The 22,866-nt window shown below is 34.2% G+C and overlaps 3 protein-coding genes across 5 annotated transcripts; 1 reads left to right on the top strand and 2 right to left on the bottom strand.

Annotated features, from left to right (window-relative positions):
• The first annotated feature begins 1,354 nt into the window (after positions 1-1,354).
• On the top strand, positions 1,355-10,614 carry LOC18031386 (ATP-dependent 6-phosphofructokinase 4, chloroplastic). Of its 3 annotated transcripts, XM_024181846.1 has the most exons (15): positions 1,355-1,722; positions 2,058-2,104; positions 2,189-2,228; positions 2,318-2,380; positions 2,447-2,584; positions 3,335-3,493; positions 3,602-3,655; positions 3,819-3,887; positions 4,218-4,347; positions 4,436-4,476; positions 7,777-8,001; positions 8,468-8,516; positions 8,812-8,966; positions 10,016-10,090; positions 10,170-10,614. In XM_024181846.1, the coding sequence occupies exons 1-15, from the start codon at positions 1,462-1,464 to the stop codon at positions 10,341-10,343; spliced, it is 1,680 nt and encodes a 559-aa protein (XP_024037614.1). In that variant the 5' UTR covers positions 1,355-1,461; the 3' UTR covers positions 10,344-10,614. The 3 variants fall into 3 exon arrangements, with proteins under 3 accessions (XP_024037614.1, XP_024037621.1, XP_006421534.1); XM_006421471.2 differs by lacking the exon at positions 10,016-10,090 and having other exon boundaries at positions 1,356-1,722; XM_024181853.1 differs by lacking the exons at positions 2,058-2,104; positions 2,189-2,228.
• Positions 10,615-13,647: 3,033 nt separating this feature from the next.
• Positions 13,648-14,624, bottom strand: LOC18031603 (ethylene-responsive transcription factor ERF107). Its single transcript, XM_006421470.2, has one exon. It carries the CDS (start codon positions 14,498-14,500, stop codon positions 13,850-13,852), a length of 651 nt encoding a protein of 216 aa, XP_006421533.1. The 5' UTR covers positions 14,501-14,624; the 3' UTR covers positions 13,648-13,849.
• Positions 14,625-20,541: 5,917 nt separating this feature from the next.
• Positions 20,542-21,963, bottom strand: LOC18031577 (ervatamin-B). The gene is made up of 2 exons (XM_006421469.2): positions 21,444-21,963; positions 20,542-21,245 (listed from the first exon to the last, which is right to left on the bottom strand). Exons 1-2 carry the CDS (start codon positions 21,889-21,891, stop codon positions 20,662-20,664), a joined length of 1,032 nt encoding a protein of 343 aa, XP_006421532.1. The 5' UTR covers positions 21,892-21,963; the 3' UTR covers positions 20,542-20,661.
• Positions 21,964-22,866: the final 903 nt, after the last annotated feature.

The raw sequence follows: 22,866 nt of genomic DNA, 5'->3' as shown, positions 1-22,866 counted from the left end.
AGATCCCTTATTTCTGCAGCCTTCTCTCTACACTCAACTTCTTTATCTCGTAATGAGCATCTAATACCAACAGAAAAAATAACATTAAGTTAAATTCATTATAACATCAGACATATGCTAAAAAAGAATTAAACTCATTTATTTATCTCTCATAAACTCAAATTGAATAATAACAGCCGCAGCAACAGCAAAATATTTATGATAATTATGATTCTAATTGTAATCAAACTCAGTGTAACAATACAACAACACGACATCTTTAGATTATACTGTCAATTGGACTGAGTAGTTAGAGACATTAAGCTTTTGGCACAAGACTTTGTACACATTTCAATACCAGCTGCAAATGGTTTTTTCCAGGAAAATCAATAACTTGAGCTTTGAAACTTTCAAATTTTATTTTACATTAAAACAAAAAATTTGACTTTCTAAAAGTACCTGGAGGAGGAGACGCTGAAGGAGAGTGGGGGAATTGCAGCTACTGGTTTGCAAAGAAGCGGCGTCGTTTTACTTGTTTTGCCGCGTTTCAGCGAGAGTGTAGAAGAGTTGTTGTAAAATGGCAGGGATTTGTACAATGGAGGAGGAGACGCTGAAGGAGAGTGGGGGAATTGCAGCTACTGGTTTGCACAGAAGCGGCGTCGTTTTACTTGTTTTGCTGCGTTTCTGCAAGAGTGTAGAAGAATTGTTGTAAAATGGCAGAGATTTGTAAAATGGAGGAGGAGAAGTCCAGAAGAAAGGGCTGAAGGAGACGCTACTCATGAGAAAAAAATAAGAATTTTGTTACACGATTAGTTGTGGTAGTTTGGTTGATTTAGGTTTTTCATTAGGGTAATTTCGTAACTGCATATTAGAAAAGACATATACGAGGAATTTTTGAGTATGGGGATGTTTTTAGATAAATACCCTATTTTTAGGGTATACCACGAACAAATCCCTGGACGACATAAGTGATTAAAATATAAAATTATGCTTGAATTTATAAATATTCATTACCAATAAATTAATATGTTATCCATTTATTGATAAATAAATAACTTAGTCCCACTAATATTACTTTATATAGATTTTACCGGTGAGAGAATTTTTAAGACAGCAAACATGCCTTTTTTTAATTCAAAAAATGTACTCCTATCAATTTTTATTTTAAAAGAATTAAATAATTGATAATTGTAAATCTGATTGATTCTTTAATGCGCAAATAATTCGAAATCTTCCAAAGCAAAAATAAATAAAATAAAAATTGAAACTCCAAGTTGCACGTGACAAAAATGTTTACGCACGCCTTTAGACCGTCTCACAATGTAGAAAGCCCATCTGATACTTTGATCAAACTCTCTCGTTTTAGGTAGAAATTTCCCCTTTAGCCCTCTACTGCTCTGTATAAATGATATATTATATTATGAAAACAAACTTTAATTTTCTGTTAAATTTTGAAAATTAATTTCTTTTCCTGAAATTGCAATGGATCATTCAATTTCATCTCGTTCACTTTCTCGATCTCCATCTCCATCTATATCTCCGTTCAACTCCAAAAGAATGATACTTAATCCAGTTTTTCATAAATTCAATTTCGATTCCAGAAACTTCGAAATAAAGCCGTTGGTTTCGCGCCAAAATCGACCGGTGGTGGTGGCAGTTCGTTCTTCTAATCAAAAAGTCCATAATGACGGTTTCGTCCTCGAGGATGTCCCTCACTTGACTAATTTTCTCCCCGATTTACCGGTAATTCACTTTTCTTCTTCTTATTGTTTTTATTTTTTTATTATTTATTTGTATGCGAAGCTCAAATTGCTCAATTAATCAATGAAATCGTAATTAATATGTAAATCGTATTATATTTTTCTTTGATCAAACTGCAGCAGTGTGTGTGATTCGAAACTGCGAGATTCGAAGGAAAATGATGTTGCCTTGTGTGTATTTTGTAAAATGAAAAAAATAGAAATTTGACGAATTATTTACCAGAATGCCTTTATTCCTTGTTGCATCGTATTTTCTGGCAACTGCATGATGTGTGCATTGCTCATGATTTTGTATTTTGCTTGATGTTTTGCTGTCAGTCATACCCGAATCCACTGAAAAAGAGTCAAGCATATGCTGTCGTCAAGTAAGCCCTTTTGAGTTTTCATAAAGTTCTCTCAGTAGTATCAGTTGTGGTTGTTAATCGGTAGCGCATTATATTGTCTCTTAGGCAAACATTCGTTAGCCCAGAAGATGCAGTTGCCCAAAATGTAAGCAGAAATATTTGAACTGAATTTTGATGTTTCATGTTATTTGCTTTCTCCTTGTCAGTTCACTTTTCTTGTTGCATTTCCTACAGATAGTCATACAGAAAGATAGTCCTAGAGGAGTTCATTTTCGGCGTGCTGGCCCACGAGAGAAGGTAACGTTTTTGGAGCCACCTATAAAGGCATCTCAGGAAGCTGATTGGAAGTGTTTCTGATGCCAGGTGTATTTCAAGTCGGATGAAGTCCGTGCTTGCATAGTGACTTGTGGTGGCTTATGCCCAGGGATTAATACAGTCATTCGGGAGATAGTCTGTGGCTTGAGTTACATGTATGGGGTTGATGAAATACTTGGAATTGAGGTGAGATCAATCGATGTTTAACTTCCTTCACTCAAGATCTCTTAGTTGTTCTTGGTCAGTTCATCTTCAATATATTTTTTTAATACTGAATTTTTGTCTAAACCTTCTATCCAGTACCATGGTAACTTTTACGTTACTTTTTTCATTTTGGGTGAATGAATCACCATAAAGTTGTTGCTTTGTGGTTGTTCCTTGGAGAATAGTTATGTTTGATAGAAAACAGAGATAATATTTTCATTCTATTTGGTAGTTACTTCTTGACTGTGTGGCAAAGAATTTAAATTTACAGTAATTGGTGCTATTGGTGTTATAATTTCAGTTTCTGTCCTCAGCACTGTGGCATGAAACTCCCGATGCTATCCATGGCAGTATATTGTCTTCATAGTTTGGTAATGCTTTGATACTGTAACAGGTTTATTTTACTTTGGAAAAAATTTGAAAAGTTAATTGAGGAAAAAATATATATTCTTTGCAATTTTTCCTGACATTCAAAATGTAGTCTTTGTGATGACCTTTCTTATGTAAATCCAATGGTTAATGGAACTATGGCTATTTAAAAAAAAAAAATGTGCTGTTTGGTTTTCGTTTAGGAGGAGAGCTAGGAAAAATAGAGAAGAGTATGAAACAAGCTTCTGTTTTTTTTTTTTTTCAGATTTGTGCATGTACATAATTTCTTCTGTGATTTGCTTTTGTTATTCTCTCCCTCTCTTTGTTAAACACTTGCATCATAATAGCCTAATTGAATTCCAGGGAGGATACCGAGGTTTTTACTCTAAAAACACCTTGACATTGTCTCCGAAAGTTGTAAATGATATCCATAAACGCGGTGGCACCATTCTTCGCACTTCACGAGGAGGCCATGACACCAACAAGATAGTTGACAATATTGAAGATAGGGGAATAAATCAGGTAATATCTGTATTCTTTTTCAGTACCATTGAGGTACCTAGTTGGTGACATTCAACTAAAGTAAAAGAAAATGAAAAGAAGAAAAATTAAGCTCTCTGTGGGTTTTAGGTGTACATAATTGGGGGTGATGGTACTCAGAAAGGAGCCGCTTTAATCTACAAGGTAACTGTTTCCTCTCACATTTAAAATTGAAAAAAAAAATTCCTCCGCCATATATGTGTTTTGATTATTCAACTGTATCAAATAGGCTTCGGTATTGTGATGTAACATTCACATGCTTACATATTTGTGTTCTTATTTTGTATTACTCACACATTTTGTAAAGGAAGTTGAGAAGCGTGGCCTTCAAGTGGCAGTTGCTGGCATACCCAAGACTATTGATAATGATATTGCTGTAAGTTTTCTAACTGTACTCTATAATGATGGTCTGCTAAATTATGCAGGCTAATATCAATGAGGTATAGCTATTGTTCACTGGTTGAGAAATTTTGATTATTTAAGATGAGAATTGATGCATGAACATCAAAGAAAAGATGAACATCAAAACACTTGATGAAAGAGATCGTTAGATCTCAAAACACTTGATGAAAGAGATCGGTAGATTTCAAAACACTTACCTGTATTCTAAGAAATTATTTCTTCTTTGAACTGCAGTAATATACCTGTTATGAACAGCAATGATAATATTCTTTATTGCACTCTACTGATTGGTTTTTGGGTTCAGGTGATTGACAAATCGTTTGGTTTTGATACTGCTGTTGAAGAAGCTCAAAGGGCCATTAATGCTGCACATGTGGAAGTGGAAAGTGTAGAAAATGGAGTTGGAATTGTCAAACTGATGGGCAGATACAGTGGTATGTGAGATGTTCGGTGAAGGATTCCTATTGGTTATTTAGTTGGTTGTTCTTATATTTTTGCCGCCTTGTTTTTTGGTTTCTGCAGGTTTCATTTCTATGTATGCAACTTTGGCAAGTAGAGATGTGGTAAGATGTTAGTCCCATGCTATAAAACCCAAACATCTGCTGTCATCTTAAATATTTCTGGATCCAATTAATGGTCAAGATTTATTCGATGATAAAAAGGCACTTGTTTAGTTGTTTTAGAGGATAAAATTTAACTAAAATTTAGTAAGAACCATCAAACAATAGAAAAACTTGGTACAAATACAAATTGCAAGTTGAAATATTGGTTTGTATGGGAGGATGTTGTAATTGCCCATAATTATCTACCTTCTTTCACTTGTGTCTGGGGAATTTCCTTTGGTTGTCTTTTTAAATTATCTGGGTTTCTTTTCGTAATTGCTGTCATAGCCTTCAATTGAACTTCTCATCTCTTGCTAGCGGCAAAATATGTCTGTATTCAGAATGCTGAAATTGAAGTTACAGATTGTTTGGGTGAAAGTTAGTTTGTGAATTAAGAATATTCTGCTTTTGTGAATTTAGAATATTCTGCTGTCTTTTGGGAGAAATTTAGTTTGGAGAAATTTAGTTTGGAGAAGTGCAGTTTCAGCTATCTTTTGGGTGATTTGGAATGAAAGAAAGAGCAGAATTTTCAAAGAGTCAAGAGGGAACAGTTATGAAATGTTGCGGGATAGAGTTCACCTTTTAGCTTCACTTTGGATGTCAGAGACTATGGATTTCGACAACACTTCATTTTTCTTCATTCATCTTAATTGAAGGTGACTTTTAGGGAATTAAGAGTGTAAACTGCTCCTTTCCGTATAAAGTTAGGCAGTCTCTTTTGAGTTAAATCAGGCTTTTGGGGATTGATACTGTTTTGTATAGCTTTGATTGATTGATTTTGGGTGGATATGATAGGACTTAGGGCTAAATATGGCTGACTTTTATTAATTAAATCAAAAGAAAACAAACAATCCTGACCTACAATTCGAGAGGTAGGTTAATCTCTCCCAAAACTGCTAATGGTTCATAATACCAAACAAAACTCAACATAAACCCTAAATGACTCCATAATCTCTTATTTATAGCTGAACCTTAATTAATAAAATTACTAAACTGCCCCTGCCCCTAAAATTACTAAACTGCCCCTGCCTCTTTATATTTGCGCCTACCATAAGTTTTCATGGATCTAACATTACTCCCCTCCCAAAAAGACACCTTGTCCTCAAGGTGGAATCTAGGAAATTGCTGCTGTGTCCTTATCCGCAATCATCTGTGCCAACTCCATTGATTCCCCTAACCCTCTCGGCCTTAGCAAGCGCAGCGCGGCTCGGATTTATGGCTTCAGTCCCTTCATAAAATTCCCTTCCAACATTGACTCTGAGATGTCCCCTAGACGTCCCGATAGTAGCTCAAGCTTTTTCCTATACTCCATGACCGTTCTCTCTTGGGTCAAGGCAAAAAACGGTTCATGCAAATCTCCCTCTTGAGTGGCCTGAAACCTCTCCAACAGACAATCCTTAAATTCACCCCACGACCTCAATGGTTGTCGTTGTTCTCACCATTTAAACCACGTAAAGGCATTTCCCTCCGAACATAACGCCGCCGCCATCAGTTTTTTCCTTTCTGAGAGTCCATTGATGGCGAAATAGTGCTCCACCCTATACACCCATCCATAGGCATCCTCGCCTTTGAAAATGGGCATTTTTAGTTTCCTTACTCCAAAATCCGCTCCAAATTGAGTCAGCCCCGCCTAATTTCGCACCATTGAAGGTCTCCAACCTCCCGAATCTACTCCATTTTCCGCAAATCTCGAAGACCCAGCCCAAAATTCTCCTTGCCTAGCTCCATATTGGGCTGAAATCCCTCGCCCAGCTGCATTCCGGTCATAACTGCTCCCTTTCTCGCCGGTAACCCCTCCTCCTGGCCATCTGCCCCTAAATTCGACTTGTCCAGACCCAAAACCGCCCAGCCTAGGCCCAAATCCAGCCTGCCCTGGCCCAAAACGGCCTTGCCCAGCCCAAAATTTGGCCTGCCAGGCCATGCATCACCCCCAAACGCCGCCGAGTCGCCAAGCCCAGCCACCCCTGGCTCTTGCGTGCCCCGTTCCAATGTCGAAACACTGATTCCCAACCCTAAACTGCCTCCTCCAGCCGCGTAACCCTCAGATCCACCGCCCCCAGCTGCAACCCAGCCTCCTTCGTCACGCCCAATGCCAGGAAAGGCTCCTCTAGGCCGTAAGTCCCCTAGGCTGACCTCCCTGCCACCAAATCCGCCATGAACTGTTGCCCCTGGCTGTGCAAGACTGGTGGTTTTCGGCCCTCCGCCCTCTGTGCCGTCGCTGAGCACAAGTTTCGTGTCGCCAGATCCTTCTCCCGCCACACCGCCTTGGCCTGTTGATACTGCCAGTGGTGGGTTGAGGTGGAGTTTTGTCAATTTCAGCAACATGGCTTCAAGAGATGAAAATTTTTGTTGAATGTTATTAAATCGCTCGTCAATGGTGGCTTTGAGCGATTCAATCTCTGCTTCCAATTTTTCTTCAAGCGCGTCCACTTTCTTTGCTGCCATTGTCCCAGGATCCCTGCTCTGATACCACTTTGATAGGACTTAGGACTAAAATTAGGGCTGACTTTTATTGATTAAATCAAAAGAAAACAAACAATCCTGACCTACAATTCGAGAGGTAGCTCAATCTCTTCCAAAACTTCTAATGGTTCATAATACCAAACAAAACTCAACATAAATCCTAAATGATTCCATAATCTCTTATTTAAAGCTGAACCTTAATTAATAAAATTACTAAACTGCCCATGCCCCTAGAATTACTAAACAGCCCCTGCCTCTTTATATTTGCGCCTAACATAAGTTTTCATGGATCTAACCGGATACCTGGTCCATTGCTAAACTATATTATGTCCATTTCTTATCAATACAAATACTCATAGTTTCTTAAAAAAAGGGAAGGAAAACATTCAAAGTAAAGTTCAAGAAGACATGTTTTTGAGCGAAAAGAATTCTATTTCCAAGTATATAATAACCTGCTCAAATTTAGAACTATATGTTTGCCACTATTACAGATTTGGGCTCTATAGATTGCCATCATAACAGATTCGAGCAATTTGTCTATAGATTCCAAATTTAAAGTCTTTGCCCACATTAAAATGTCTTTTATTAGGAAAAACTTTGGTATTATGCTGTGATGGCATTAGCAGTATCATTTTCAAAAATAAGGAAATGTACGAAAGTCTTAATATTGGCTTCTCTCAAGTGAATGATGTTGTTGGTTTATTTTCTAAATGAGCTCGTGATTTTATTTCTATGCTCATCTGGTGTGATAATCATATTGATCCTGCATGATCTTCTGGTTGCATCTGAGTATTGTAGGACTGTTGCTTGATTCCGGAGTCACCATTTTATCTGGAAGGACCAGGTGGGCTTTTTGAATTTATTGAACGACAACTAAAAGAAAATGGGCATATGGTTATTGTGGTAGCAGAAGGAGCAGGTCAAGAATTTGTTGCTCAAAGCATGCCTGCAGTTGATGAGAAAGATGCATCTGGAAACAGACTACTCCTAGATATTGGTCTATGGTTAACTCAAAAGATTAAGGTGGGATAAACAATTTCTCCTACTAGGCTTTTGGTCTTTGATTTCAGTAAACAATGGGATTGTATCCTTGGACACAGTCTCATGAAAGCATTTCTATCATTTATCACGTTATGTAGCAGGATTTTGAGCGGGGGTAGTTGCAATACATGAGTTGTTGTTTAAAGTTTTCCATGATTTTGTATGATTTATCTCATTTTAAAATTTGATTATAGTCAAGAAGTGAAGTTGTGGCAACATGGTTGATTGTGCTTTGAGATGAAATTTATGAGAGGGAAAAAAAATAATTTGGGATGGATCTTTACTAGAATGTTGTATAATTTTGACAATCAAATTACTAGAGCGCCTTTTTTATTTTTATTTTTTCCTCTGACAAGGGGGTACTCTTTTCAGTGGAGTGGAGAAACTTTTTCTAAATATTCTCCGTTGAACAACTTTTAACTCTATTTCTATCTTTTCTCCGCCACAGGATCATTTCACCAAAGTTCAAAAGATGACGATAAATATGAAATACATAGGTATCTCCGGAACTGAGCATTATCAGTTTGTTATTTCTATGTTCTTTGCTTTATTGCACGAGTGTTAGTTTGGTAGTTATAACTTGTACTCCCATCCAACATGTCTATCTAATGTTGTACTCCCATCCAACATGTCTATCTAATGATGTCCAAGAAATTTTAGCAAAACATCATTAGCTAATTTAGGATTCTTGTTTGTGGATGAACATTCACAACTATAGTAGATATTTGAAATTTTTGTTCTTCGTATCTCTATCTATTTAAATTTTTGTTTTATATATCATTTTCTCTACAGATCCAACATACATGATACGAGCTATTCCAAGTAATGGATCAGACAACATTTATTGCACCCTCCTTGCCCATAGTGCAGTTCATGGGGCCATGGCTGGATTTACAGGCTTCACTGTTGGACCTGTAAACAGCAGGCATGCTTATATTCCAATCGCTGTGAGTTCTGCATCTCACTAGTCTGTCGTTTATGATTAGTGTCATTTTATGAATATACAAAATCAAAAGTTACTGATTTACCTTTGTCTTGAATGATGAAACTTGGCTTCTGACTGCATAAAAATATTTAGAAGTTAGATGTTCGAGCATTATCTACTTTATAAAAATGGTCGAATTTACCATTTCTAATTTTCCCTGTTAAGGTCCTAGTGTGAAACTGACATGTCTGAAACTAATGGTAAGAACTATTGGACCAAATTATTTATTTATTTTGGTGAACTTAGGAAGCAATATTAGTTGGCTAATAAAAATCACTAATGTCACCTGTATTGTATGATGTGGGACTGCTAAATCATGTCAAGACTGCTAGTAAATGATGCTATGTATCATTTGGTGTTACTGTGTAACTTTACCCTGTTTGGAAAACATTATACTCTGGTGTTGGTGTTACCTGCTACATTCTTTTTCTTCTTGTGAGCTCTCACTTTCAAAATTGGGATGCTTTCGGGCATGTCAGTGGCACTATGAAACTGGCTCATCATCTTGAAAATTATTTCTTCTCACAGAGATGCCCTATAATCTTTGTTGATAAAAGTTCTTGGAGAGGTGATGGCACAAGGAAAATAGTATCTTCCTGTTCAGTTATTAGTTGGCTATCATAGCTTGAACTAACAACAAACAGTATAAACCTCTTTCACCAGTATAGGCAGCAGCTCAGTTTGCTGATTTTGCATCCTTTTCCTTTGTAGACTGTGCATGGGGAGACTACGAAAAATGTTTTGATCTTTCTTCCCTTCTTGACTATGCTAATCTTAATTTGAAGTTGGTGGCTGACTCCTAGATCAATAAATCTACTAACTTCATGTTTTAAAATAACCCTTTAAAGAGGTGAACTGTTGCTTATACTTCATGTGATATTTCCAAAAGTGTCTTCTGGTTGTAAATACACCATATTATTGAATTTGAATTGCTGCAGGTGATCTTCAGAGATATTTGAAAAGTTATATAATTTTGGTGTAATAGTTATTTTCTATATACTTACATTGCAGAAAGGTTCTGACCCCTACATTCGACAACCTAAAAATAATCAAAAGATCAATGCTGAAGTTGTGATGCCCAATTCTGTATGGAAAATTTACAATTTTCTTGTGCTGCATTTGCATGTTCATCTCTAATTTTGAATGGCATGATCTGCTATTGCAGCGTGTGACAGAAACACAAAAGACAGTCAAGTTGACGGATAGGATGTGGGCCAGGCTTCTTGCATCAACAAATCAACCTAGTTTCTTGAACTGCAGTGAGGTTCTGCATCATCAAGAAAAAGCTGGTAGAAAGACTACAGAAGTGATCAATAGTGAGAGAACAACATCTACTTAGACTTCATAACTTCCGAGTTCAAATCCAAGGGGTCAGTTTGGTCTCTTTCTTCCTGGCAGTGATAGCAAAAGCTTTCGGCAAGCAGCCAAGCACATGCTAAAGTGCCTCTTATTTTAGTAGATAGATTATCTGTTGGTTGTCTCCTGTTATTGCTTTAAAATTCAATTGACTGGAGTGTACTATCTACAATCAGGATAACCAGATAATACCAAACTATATGTAAATGTCATCCTCCAAGATATTTTAAATTCAGCAGTATAGATTACACCGTTGGGAGAGAATGCACTTTGTATATATGACTTTTCGCATCATGAAACTAGTTAAATAATTGATTCATTATATGCAACGGTGTCAAATCTTGAAAGGGAGGTAGCCTATAGACTCCCGCCACAACCGAGTTGAGCTTTCATCCCATAGTTTATGTATGTCAGTTGACTTCAATTAGACCAAACCGAACCAGAGAGGAATCGTGTTGTAGATGAACCTACTAAAAAGTTCAGTATATGAAAAATACTTTCCCCTCTAATGGAGAACAAATACCTCTGTTGATATGCATAGCCTTTTAAAGTATCGTATGCGTATGATACAACCACCAAATATTTATTTTCACGCCATTTCTCAATGCACCCACCATCGGAATTTAAGAGTCAGAAGATTCCCGAAGTAGAGCATCTATCCTATTCCGTCTAATTAGTTTTTGCCATATCTTTTTTTACATTCATCAAAATTTTTCAATGTGTTTGGTTCCGTTTGCTGAATGTTTGGAACCGGGGGCGCCAAAATGAATAAATGAATCGAACTCAAATAGAATTGTAAATAAATTGGGTCAAAATTCTGTTGATTCAGATTCGATTCGTTTATTAAATTAATAATCAGTTCGATTAGTTTAATTCATTCAGTATAATTAATAAATGAATCGAATCGAATCTGAATTCATTTATTACTCATTTATCCTATAACGAATTCATAATGAATCAAATTGAATATGAATTTGTTTACAAAAATACAATTAATAAATAAAAATTAAATAAAATAAAATATAAAAAGACCACAAATTTAACATGCTACAAAATATAAATTTATTATCATTTAAAATTACTATATTAGCTTTCAAACTTTAAATTATTTTCATACATATTTAAGGATAAAATAAGTAGTTTAATTAAACGAAAAATAAATATATTCTCAATGAATGGATCGTATTCGATTCATTTATGACCCAGTTATTAAATGAATTCTAAAATAAATGAATAAATTCATGTCCTCAAATTTGGATTTGATTAGTTTAGTTAGCAAATCTAATTGAATTAATCTATTTATTAAATGAATTAATTTTTTAAATCCAAACCCACCATTTAATTTGTGTCGAATTGAATTGAATAAACGAATCTTAATCCAGATTTCGACACTTATTTGGAAGGATGGTGTTGGGTGCTGAATCTTGTGTATGTGGAGACAAGAAAAGGGTGTCGGCCTTTTCTTTCTTGTATTTCTAATGGAGAAGGGGACCGCTCCTTGATTAACCTCACCTCAAATGGAGAAACCGACAACCATGATCAAATCCAAGAACAATGAGGTCATCATTGATGAGATCTAATGACATTGGCGGTGATAACAGAACAGGTAAGTTATTTATCTTTTTGTCCTCTTGGAGTTGCAAGTTGCGTCCCATGTCTATCATTTACAACTGTGCATGCATCGGTTGTCTTTACAAGAAGGCATCAGTTGTATGTAGTCATGTAAGAGAAACCGGGATACAAGCTTTTGCAACTTGATCCGGGTAGGGTTGGTTCTTGCAACTTGTTCATCAAATCTCTCTTTCGTTGGGTACTAATCAGTCGATTTATTGGTACCTTGATATCAAAGCCTTTGACATTGATAGCTGAACCACCCTTATTTATTTACCTGTACGGTCTCAACCCCTGGCCTAATGTGCTCTTTCAAATTGACCGGCGTGAAATAATTTCTACGTTCAAGTCAGCTTGAGATTCAACTGAGTTGACTTGGGGTTTTTGAACTGGCCTAATTTATTTATCATGGACCCGTTTTATTAATTTTTTTTTTAATTTCTCCTTCCTTACAATTTTAACCTGCCAAGAATTTGATTCATTTTGTAACTTGTCCTTTCTCTTACGATTTTGTATCTATGTTACAATATTCTAGAATTAGTCGTATGAGATGCATTTTTCAGGATAAGCATTACTCAACCACTCTACAGTAGAATGCTCTGCATAAATAATTTCGGCGATAAAGACATTTAGTTAATTAATACATGTTGATATCGTTTATCTAATAATTGTAAGTATTTATTTAATCTTAAATTTTTTTTAAAATAATATTATTTAATTTATTTTTTAGTAATTCAAATTTTGAATTTTTGCGAATAAAGATTAGAAAATTCTATTTAAAATATCTATATTTTTTAATAATTTAATTTTAATAATTTTTAATAAAATTTTTTATTGATAACTAAATAATTCATTTTTTTTAAATTTATTATTAAAATTTTATTTAAAAAACTATAACAAATTGAGCGAATGTACTTACAATTACGTGCTAACCTTCTAAAATTATAAAATATTGATATTAGTAAAGGCCACTGCTATGTTATATTGAGTTTAACATACACACACTCACAACAATAATACTAATGATGAAATTTATTATTGTTACTGTGAGTGTGTGTATGTTACACTTAACTTAACGGAGGTGACCCACCAGTGAAAGACCTGGAGGAGTCTCTCTCATCGATTGTCTATTCTTAGATATTATGAAATTTGATCACCCGTTTTCAAGCCGCAGCCGGTATCCGGTTACAAACTAAAAAGATCTGAACTTGATGAGCTTCTGGATTTTAAGGCGGCCCCCAAGAAAAAGTGATTTCCGATAGATCATTGAGTCCAGTCGCAAATTCTCTGTACTCCAATATCCGTTTCAAGGCCGCAGCCAGCATCCGCCTACAAACTAAAAGATTTGAACTTCTTGGGCTTCTAGACTCTAAGGCTGCCCCCCATGAACAGTGTTTTCCGATTGCGCTTTGAACGCGGAACAGTTTGTAAAAAGTCACCTTTTTTATGTTCTTGACTTGCAGAAAGAAAATATGTTAACTCAATTAATGATTTGCATTGATGAATAAAGAATTTCTGGATAAGCAGACTTTTGCGAGAAAAGTCTTACCTTATCCAGATGAAGCAGAAGCAGTTGAACGGGTAAAAAAAAATCAAGCCAAAAATAAATCAAAAGTCAACATTCAAGAACTTCATTGATTATTTTTTTACAAAGTCCACTCTGCAACTGCAAGTCTACTAATGTACAAGTTACATATATATTTTGCTTCCGATTAACCGGAATATTACCGGATCTGAGTTTTGAGCTGGCACCCAGTCAACTTTATAACTGGAAACCAAGACACTTTTTTTTTCTTGGGAGCAAATTACATATTTCCTAAGAGTAATAACAGCACATATACATTTGAGGGTCCTGAATCTGAGAAGGGTCTTATTTTTCTAGATAATTGAGATGGTTGATTCTTGCAAATCCAGTGTCTTCTCTCTTCTTCTTTTCCTACTGTTCTTTGCTGGAGGGCTATCAGCTCCAGCCTCCAGAGGGAAATTCAAGATTGCTTTGCGACCCCTCATCCGGAAGGCAGCAGAATCATAAGCTTTAGCAGCATCAACATCACTATCAAAAGTTCCCAACCAAACCCTGCTGCCCTTTCTTGCCGGGTCCCGGATTTCAGCCGCATACTTGCCCCACGGCCTTCTTCTTACTCCCCTGTAATGCTTCCTCTCTTCAGTGTCCGCCAGCTTCGGCTCCGAACGCTTTTGAGGTGATTCTGTCCAATTACTGGAACCCAAACACGTTATGTCCAATGGTTCAGGTTTTATTATTTCACAAAAGGTGGGGGAGTCGGGTTCGGATTTGATCACAGGGAATTCTGACTCCATAGGCTGGAGAAAAGAGAGATTTGGGTCGTCTAAGGAGGTAAAGTCTCCGAGAAGAAACTGGCGAATGAATTCCAGGATGGATGATTCTTCTTCCAACGTTGTCATGTTGGACATGTTAATGAGAATGGAACTGAAATGAAGAGAACGAGTGAGTTGAGTGAGTTTATAAAGCAGCAGCACAGGGCAAGGTGATGGATTTTTATGGCTCATGGGGCTCACTCTTTGCTAATGTGGGGACTAGCGACTAGCCCGGTATTTAATATTTAATTGTGCATTGGCCCCGCTTACTAATCTACAGAAAATGACTCAGTACACGGTTTTCACCCCACTGTTGTGGAGTCTACTGGAAAACGTTGGCAGATCACAATTGATACTAATAGACTGGACAGAGGTAGTGCTTGAATAAAACGGCACAAATTGCTCGCTACACACCAACAGTCAGCAGCAACTTGCACAAGTATCAAATGAATTTGGGCTTTGTCCGTCTTATCCACTAAATTAAGGTACAGTCAATTTCCTTGTCCCACCAAGGCAGGGCTCAGTTGTAAATTTGCAATTCTACTACATAGGACAAAACACAATTTGTGATTTTAATTAAAGTCTGTACTTCTTGTTAGTTTGATTCCGTCTCCAAAGCAGATTTAATCTTATTACATGAAATATCTCCAAAGTTCATTTCATCAAAGAGCTACCGAGCTTTCATTCTCTGAAGTTCGACAAGAAGAAATATTCTGCTTCCATTTATCGCGGCATCAATTATCTTATATTAAGTACCAGACTTATTATTAGATACCGTTTGGGATTTCTTTTCCTTTTCTCTCTAATTGATAAATGTAATCAAATGGGTGGGCTTGGATTGGTTTTAGTTGGGTTTAAGTTCAATCTAAACCAAACTAAATAAATTTAAATGTAACCCAAAGTCTTTATAACCCAGCCCAAACCAAACTATTTTAATATGGTTTGAGTTTGGGTTGACATAAGACATGTTTGGATTGCATTATAGTCTAAAAATAATTCAATAGCGTATTTGATAAATTTAAATTATTGAAGAATTTCTTTCCAAATAAATTTCAAGTTATGATTGAAAATTACTTATCTATATTTGTAGAAATGACCAAAATGGATACTTATGTCTTTTTCAATTTTGAAATAAAACTTAATTGTTATTTTAAAACTGTTTAATGCAAAAATTATTGAAATTTTATTTTCTATTTATAAACTACAAAAAATTAATTAATATTTAATATGACAATCAATGCTATTTCTTGATTAATTATTAAAAAAATTGATTTAAGCCACCGGCGTGATTGTTGCTTCACTGGTGCCATCATTGTCGTTGTCGGCGGCAAATGAACCATGATGAAGGCAAATTTGGTATCATCTAAATCAGAATTTTTTGGTCTATGTTACAGTACGACATTCATCAAATGATATAAAAACTTGAAAATTTTGGCAAAGTCATGGTGCCGCCACTCCTGTAGGTGGAGAGGAGGCAGATTCACAGCTATAAGGTCTCGTTTTCTGATAATGGTATTATATTTGAATAGGCTAAAAAATTTGGCATTCGATTGATCGACATAAAAACACATCTCGGTCGTCGGCAATGATGAAATCATTTCCGGGAATGAGATAGTTAAAATCCTGTTGATTTACTTAGTTTATAAAATATTAATTCGAAGATATTTTTTGTAAGGGTGTTTTTGAAAATATATAATTTTATACAGGGACTTTTGGCACTTAGCAGTCTTTCCTGCTTTAAGAATCTATACAAAAATTGAAATGGATTGAATCCAACCCAAACTAAATAAATTTTCAACCAGTCCAAACTGACCTAACTGCCTAATTTGGTTTGGGTTTAATTTGGATTGTGGGTTGTGAGTTTTTTACCCACCCATTTATGCTTGTATTTACTGAAATTTGACACGAGTATGTTAAATTACTTGTACAAAATGCAGCGTCACACGAGGTAAAATTTTCTCCCTTTAACTTTTTATCTTGGGTGGTGTTTGGTTTGAAGAAGAGAAGGAAATGAGAAGAGAAGAAAGTGGAAGAAAGGAGGGAAGATTGAAACTCTTTTCTAATGTTTAATTTATTACAAAACTATACAAACAAAGAAAATGCCTTATTTTTCATTTAGACTATTTCACACTTTAGTTTTAAACTTTTAATATTTATCATAAATATAATTCAAAAAACTAAACAATAAATTTATTTAATATGATATATAAATAACTAATAAAAATTATTTTAAATAATATAATTATATTTGTAATTATATCTATTTAAAAAGTTTATTAACATAATTTTAGTTTATAATTAATCTAATTTAATTTGTTTCTAAATAAATTATGACATAATACAAATAATTTCTTAACCAATATATTATAATTTTAAAAATTTTGTTTGACAAACTTCAAAAAAAAAAAAGAGTCGTTGTTGCCGCCATTGGAGCCGCTGCATGTTGCCACCGGCCACCACTGTAGCATGTCATTCCAACTCGAGAATTATATGAAAATTATAAGAAATTAATGATCTATAGATTCAAGCAACTTATTTGCCCAATATACTTGATGTTTGTCCAGATCTGAAAAAGTTAGAAAATTTTCAAAAAAAATTTAACTGGATTTGAAGAAAACAAATTCATTTTTTCACTTCTATGACAAAATAATGAGGTTGCTCGTTGGCTGGCAAGTCCAGCGATACTAGCATGATGTCCCATGTAGCAGAATCGATGGCGACAGTGCGGTCCAACGGCGGCAATGGCGGTGGTCCAACAACTATTAAATTTATATTTCTATTTCTGTAAATTAATCGAATAAATAAAGTGATTTATTAAATCATTTTCATTACTTCAACTTTTATTAATATAAAATTATTCATCTACAATATTAAGTTGATAAAAGAAAATTGTAAATAATAATTATTTGATAATTGTAAACATAGTTAATAAAAGATTTGAAGGGGTAATTTTAGATGTTTTAGCTTTTAGAGAAATTTAAATTTATCACTTTTTGGTGTGGAATCTAAATTCTATGTTATGATGTATATGAAATTTTAATGAAAATTAAATTCTTATAAATTATAGTCAATCAAATAACAAAAACAAGAAAGGAACTTAAATTACTTTCCTTTTCCCCTTCCCAACCAAACATCACCCTATGTCTTCTATAGATTTTGTAATACTTTATTACCTCTAATGTTAAACTTTCACAAAAAAAAAAAAAAAAAAAACTCAATGCTACCACAAAACAACTATTTTATTTTGCTAAAATTCTACTCCAAACAACTATATATATTTTTTAGTAAAATTTTACTTTACTAAGACAGTTCAATGTATATACCCTTAGTTCTAAGTAAGTTAATTACATTATTTCACCAACTAGTAAATGAATACTACATCAAATATAATGAAATTTTAAGATGTATAACACCATTGTATTCTTAATGAAATAATTACTTTTTTTTTTAACAGCCATTGGAGGTAAAATTATCTTATCTTTTCAACCTCAAAATTAATGTAATCTACTGTAAAAATAATTAGGTTTTAACAAATTAACGTCGTCCATGGAAAATCAAATTAGAGTTCCCGTAGAAACGTTTCTGGGGACTAATTAGGGAAAGCTTAGTAGCATATGATCAAGAAACTAGCTATGGCTCATAACTTCTCAACCTGTTCTGGCTAATGGAATTGATTGGAAAAGTCATGCATCAATATGCAAATTATCTTTTGTTTTTAACGTAATTGAAACGAAGACAGAGAAATCATGAACAGAGGAAATTAAAGTCATGAACAGAGGAAATTAAAGTTGGAGAGGAGCCAGTCTTATAATTAAATATAGTGAATTGGCCAATATCAAATATAAGAAAAATCCATGAAAAAGATTGGCATCAACATTGAACATTATTGAAGATTCTCAGTTTTTAATGAGGAGCGTTTTCACTTTCACATTTATTTTTAAAAATTAAAATAGTGTTTATAGTAAAATCTAAGTTTTAAAATTTATTAAATAGATGCACAAAATATAAGAGTTCTGAAAGTATATTAAAGAGGAGTAGTGATCATGTGAGCGACAGTCGCTCATCTGATCACAATAGAAGAAAAATGAATTTTAGTGTTCAAATATTATGGGACCAAATAAAACTTAACCACCTAATATATTATTTCATGACTACTATTAGGTAGCGTTTACTTTTTGGATTGGATTGGGAATCCTGAGGAGTGAGAATCCTAGGATTAAGAGTGTGGAGTGGGAGTGGAAGTAGGTTGTTTACTTATACTGGAATGGAAGCATGAAATAGAGATCAGAATCCAATTTATGTGTTTACTTTGTCTTGGATTGGGAGTAAATAGTTTCAAATTATAATTTTATCCTTATTTAAAGAATTATAGTTTTTAATTACAAAACTAATAAAAAATATATTTAATGAATAATATTTATTTTATTATATTTGTAAATTTATTATAATTATTAATATTCTTAATTATGAACAATAAATTATTAATTTTAATTTTAATATAAAATGAAACCTTATTTTATTTTATTTAATATAATTATATTAAATTTATTATTATATAAAATAATAATATAATATTATTTAGTACAAAATTAATATTTTCTTAGAATAAACTATTTATTATTATTAATATTAAATAAATATAGTACTATTATTTTTAAAATAAATATAATAACATTATATTTATTAATTCTCTATTAATATAATAATATTATTTTAAAATAATTTTAACTTAGAATCAATGCAAATTATTATTTAGTTAAATATAATATTATTATTCAAATAAATATAATATTATTTATTTTATTTTATTAATTATAAAATATTGAATTAAATTAAATTAAAAATAAAAGGGCAAAAAAGGGCCTCCCCAAATGGGAGTCCCACTCCCACTCCCCACTCCAAAAATGGGTGGAGACCACGGAGTGAGAATCCTAATCCCTTCCCATTTTGAGGAAGTAAACGCTGGAATGGGAGGAATCCACACTCCTTACTCCCACTTCAGCAAGTAAACACATTCACGGAATTTGCAGTTCATATATCTGTGTTATTTTACTACTATAGTCCATGTTTTGTGACTATTTTTTTAAGTCACCGAATTTTTCATTATATAACATTATAACTAATCAGCGATTAGTCACAAAAAACAGACCAATTAATTGGATTTTATCCGATCATGTTATTTTAGTGAGTAAAAGACTTCAACGACTATGATTTTAATCACTAAACGTCTAACACAATTATTTGAAAGTAATAGTGATAGTCACAGAGTATAGTTAAAATGGGAAATATAGTTCTTTTCTTTTTTTAAGTTCTTAATTATATGTGACTAACATTTCTGGTTGCAATATATGAAGTTTTTTCATTTGGAAATGAAAGATTCAGTAGCTAAGTGTTCTAGCCACTGATTAATATGTATTAGTGACTAAGTGTGTGTGAAGTCTCCAAAAGAGAAAATTTAACTTTAGGCGACTATATAGTATAGTCACGGCTACTTGCGCTTAACTTTCCCTCCATGCCCAAAATTTAGAACTTAGAATAATTTTAATTATTGAAATAATGACTAACTAATTTACTTAGGAATAAAGACAGAATTTGGGGGAGGGAAATTACCAAGCCTTTAAATTTTTATAAGTAATTAGAAAAAGAAATTCAAGATGGCCAAATTTTTTTTGCTGTATGAGACCCCAATTAAAGCGGGCAAATTCCACTCAAACTTTAAAAGTTAGTGTGAGTATATAGGTTTGATTATTTTAACTTAAAACTTTGACCTAATTTAACACAAATTCATAATCATTGTACTTCCAGACATCAAGCGTGTAATCAAAATTCAGTTACTTTTTTTAACAAAAAAAAAAATTCTGTTACTTTTTGTCTTGCATTAATTTCATTGACCAATATATATTTTTTAAATAAATAATAATAATTTGTATTTTAATTAATGTTCCACTAATCATTTATTGTCTCATAAATGATAATAAATAAATTTATTATTAATTATTTACGTACTATTCTTACAACTTAATCAATGAACGACATATAACATGCCACATAAAATATCAGAGTAACTGAGATATAAACAGTGTATTTCTTGGTCGAACTGAGTATCCGTGACATTAAATGTAAATGACTAATTACTGCAAAGATCAAACTTATATTTAAACGAGAGATTTAACATTAACTAATACCAAATATTGGCGTTCAATTACAACTTATGAAATACTCAACATAGGTAAAACCAAGAATCATACGATTCATACGGTTCGTATAAGCCTTTCGAGGCTAATGCATGTGTAGGCTTGAAGACATCATTATTAAGAGGCGGCTAATAATATTATAATATAAAATACTGCTACTCATGCAACTGGGTAGGAAGGTTTAGTGGCAATGCCACAGAGACCTTCAGGTGCTTCAACATCTCTGAGAATCCTCATGTAGCCGGCCTCACCCCAGCTCTCCCCCCATGAATTCTTAATTAACCAATATTTCATTCCATCTTCAGTTGCCCCAAATCCAACGATAGCAACAGCATGAGAACACTGAGTTCCACATCCTCGGTTAAAAATACCGCCTTTGTAACTCTGGAAGTCTGGTCCACTTCCTTCAATGCAAATTGATACTGGCTGCATGGCTACAGCTTGGAGTAAAGCCTGCTCATCATTGGGTTTTACATCTACAAAGTTACTAATTTTAGCAGCTACCTTGACCTGTGCGTCTTCACAAGTTCCTTGGACTTCCTTGTATGGATAATCCGCTTCTGTGGCAATACCCTGGTTTATAATATATTTAAAGGCATTGTCCATCCAACCGCCACCGCATCCACGGTTACCATCTATTGAGCAGTCTAGTATTTGCTGCTCCGAAAGTGGAATAAGATTACCACTACTAATCTCAGTGACCCCTTCCACCGCCGCCACAGCTGAAAATGCCCAACAGTCTCCTGCATCGTACATATTAAGGAAAAAAAAAAGGCTTGATTAAGTTACATGAAACATGCCCCAGCAGGGGTTGGCAGACGGTTGTCAAGCTGTTTTTGTTAATTAGCTGATGGTCAACTGAGTTTGAGTTCTGAAAGAGGTTGGAGGCTAAATAATCTATTATAGTTACTTCATAAATATTTAGTATACGATTTACTTACCACATTGACCTTGGTTCTTAATAGGAGTGACAGCTCCTTTCTCTCTCCAGTCCATGCTAGTTGGAACGTCAGTCAGGTTTTGATACTTGAAGGATGCTGTTGTGGATTGCCGTGATGAAGATGACTGGCTTGGCACCCTGTATCCTGTATATGAAGCACGAAACTCCTCATTAGTTAAGTCTGAAAATTCATTGGTGCCTAACTTGTACGTCCGATTCGCCTCCTCATTGGCTTTCTCAATGTATTCAAGGTTTTCTTTGAATATCTTAAACCGCATTTCCTTCTCCAGGTCGTCCTTGTAAGTGCGCCCATGCTCAGCCATCCATTTTTCATGCTTCTCAACAATGGATGGTTCATGCAGCGACCGGCCGGCGACCGACACCATTTTAGATGAATAAGTCACCAGAATGATCATAGACAGGGCAATGATATCAAAGCTTTTCTCCATAATAATTGGTAGGTATTTGCAAGTTGAACAAGGTTGTTTTGTTTTTTTTTTCCTTCAAATTATAGAGGCTAGCTAGCCAGCTAGGGGTAAGTTGTGAATACTTGAAGCACGCATTGCAGCTCTATATATAGTACTTGTAGATAGTGGATTTGTGCTCTCAACATGGGTGGCGTACAATATTTGCCTAATGCATGAGACGTATGCGTTGCGTTAGTCGTGCCCCATACTTCACGATTTTCAATCAAGCTAATTAGTATGCGAAACCGGACAACCAAGTTATTATCAGTTATCGCCGTGATTCGCGTACTTCGTGCTTTTGAGGCTTGCTAGCAATGACTTGACTAGCTTTTAGCGAAGTTACAAAAAGAATTATGAACTAATTTGTAAATGGACTTTTATCGATGAGACTTGCGGCGACGTGGAAAACATTGGTGTCATTTTTTTTTCTTTCATAAATCAACTTAAAAAAAAGGAAAAAAAAAAGGAAAAAAAGAGGAAAATTGGATAATAATGTGAACTCATTTGGACGGAGTAAAATAATTCTTACAAAATCTACAATGTATCTAGCTAGGATGAACTTTTATATATCTGCGATATTATGAAGAAATCATTACTAATATGCATTACATAATATGGCATAAAATATGACACTAATACTAGAATTTCTTCCTTGCCAATTTGGTAGCTTATCTTAACCTGTCAGTGACAACTGTTATTCCAAGTGCTAGAATCAATATCAGCTCATTTTGTCTATATATCCAAGATAATGATCTTTAACTTCACCGATTTTAATATGTTGAATATGTTCATGCATTGTTGGATTAAATTTTACAATCATTTCAATTAAACTTAAAAAATTTCAATTTCTCTCTTCATAGATCTTCTCATTTTTTCCATGAAATGCTAAATTATTTTTAAAAAGATTTCTTACAACAATAATAATTCTTATTAGTACTTTTTTCCAAAGTTCTTTTT

The sequence above is a fragment of the Citrus clementina genome, unplaced genomic scaffold (assembly GCF_000493195.1).
Source record: "Citrus clementina cultivar Clemenules unplaced genomic scaffold, Citrus_clementina_v1.0 scaffold_9, whole genome shotgun sequence".
Lineage (NCBI taxonomy): Eukaryota > Viridiplantae > Streptophyta > Magnoliopsida > Sapindales > Rutaceae > Citrus > Citrus x clementina.
The sequence above is the reverse complement of the archived record's forward strand: the minus strand, read 5'-3'. Positions and strand labels throughout refer to the sequence as shown.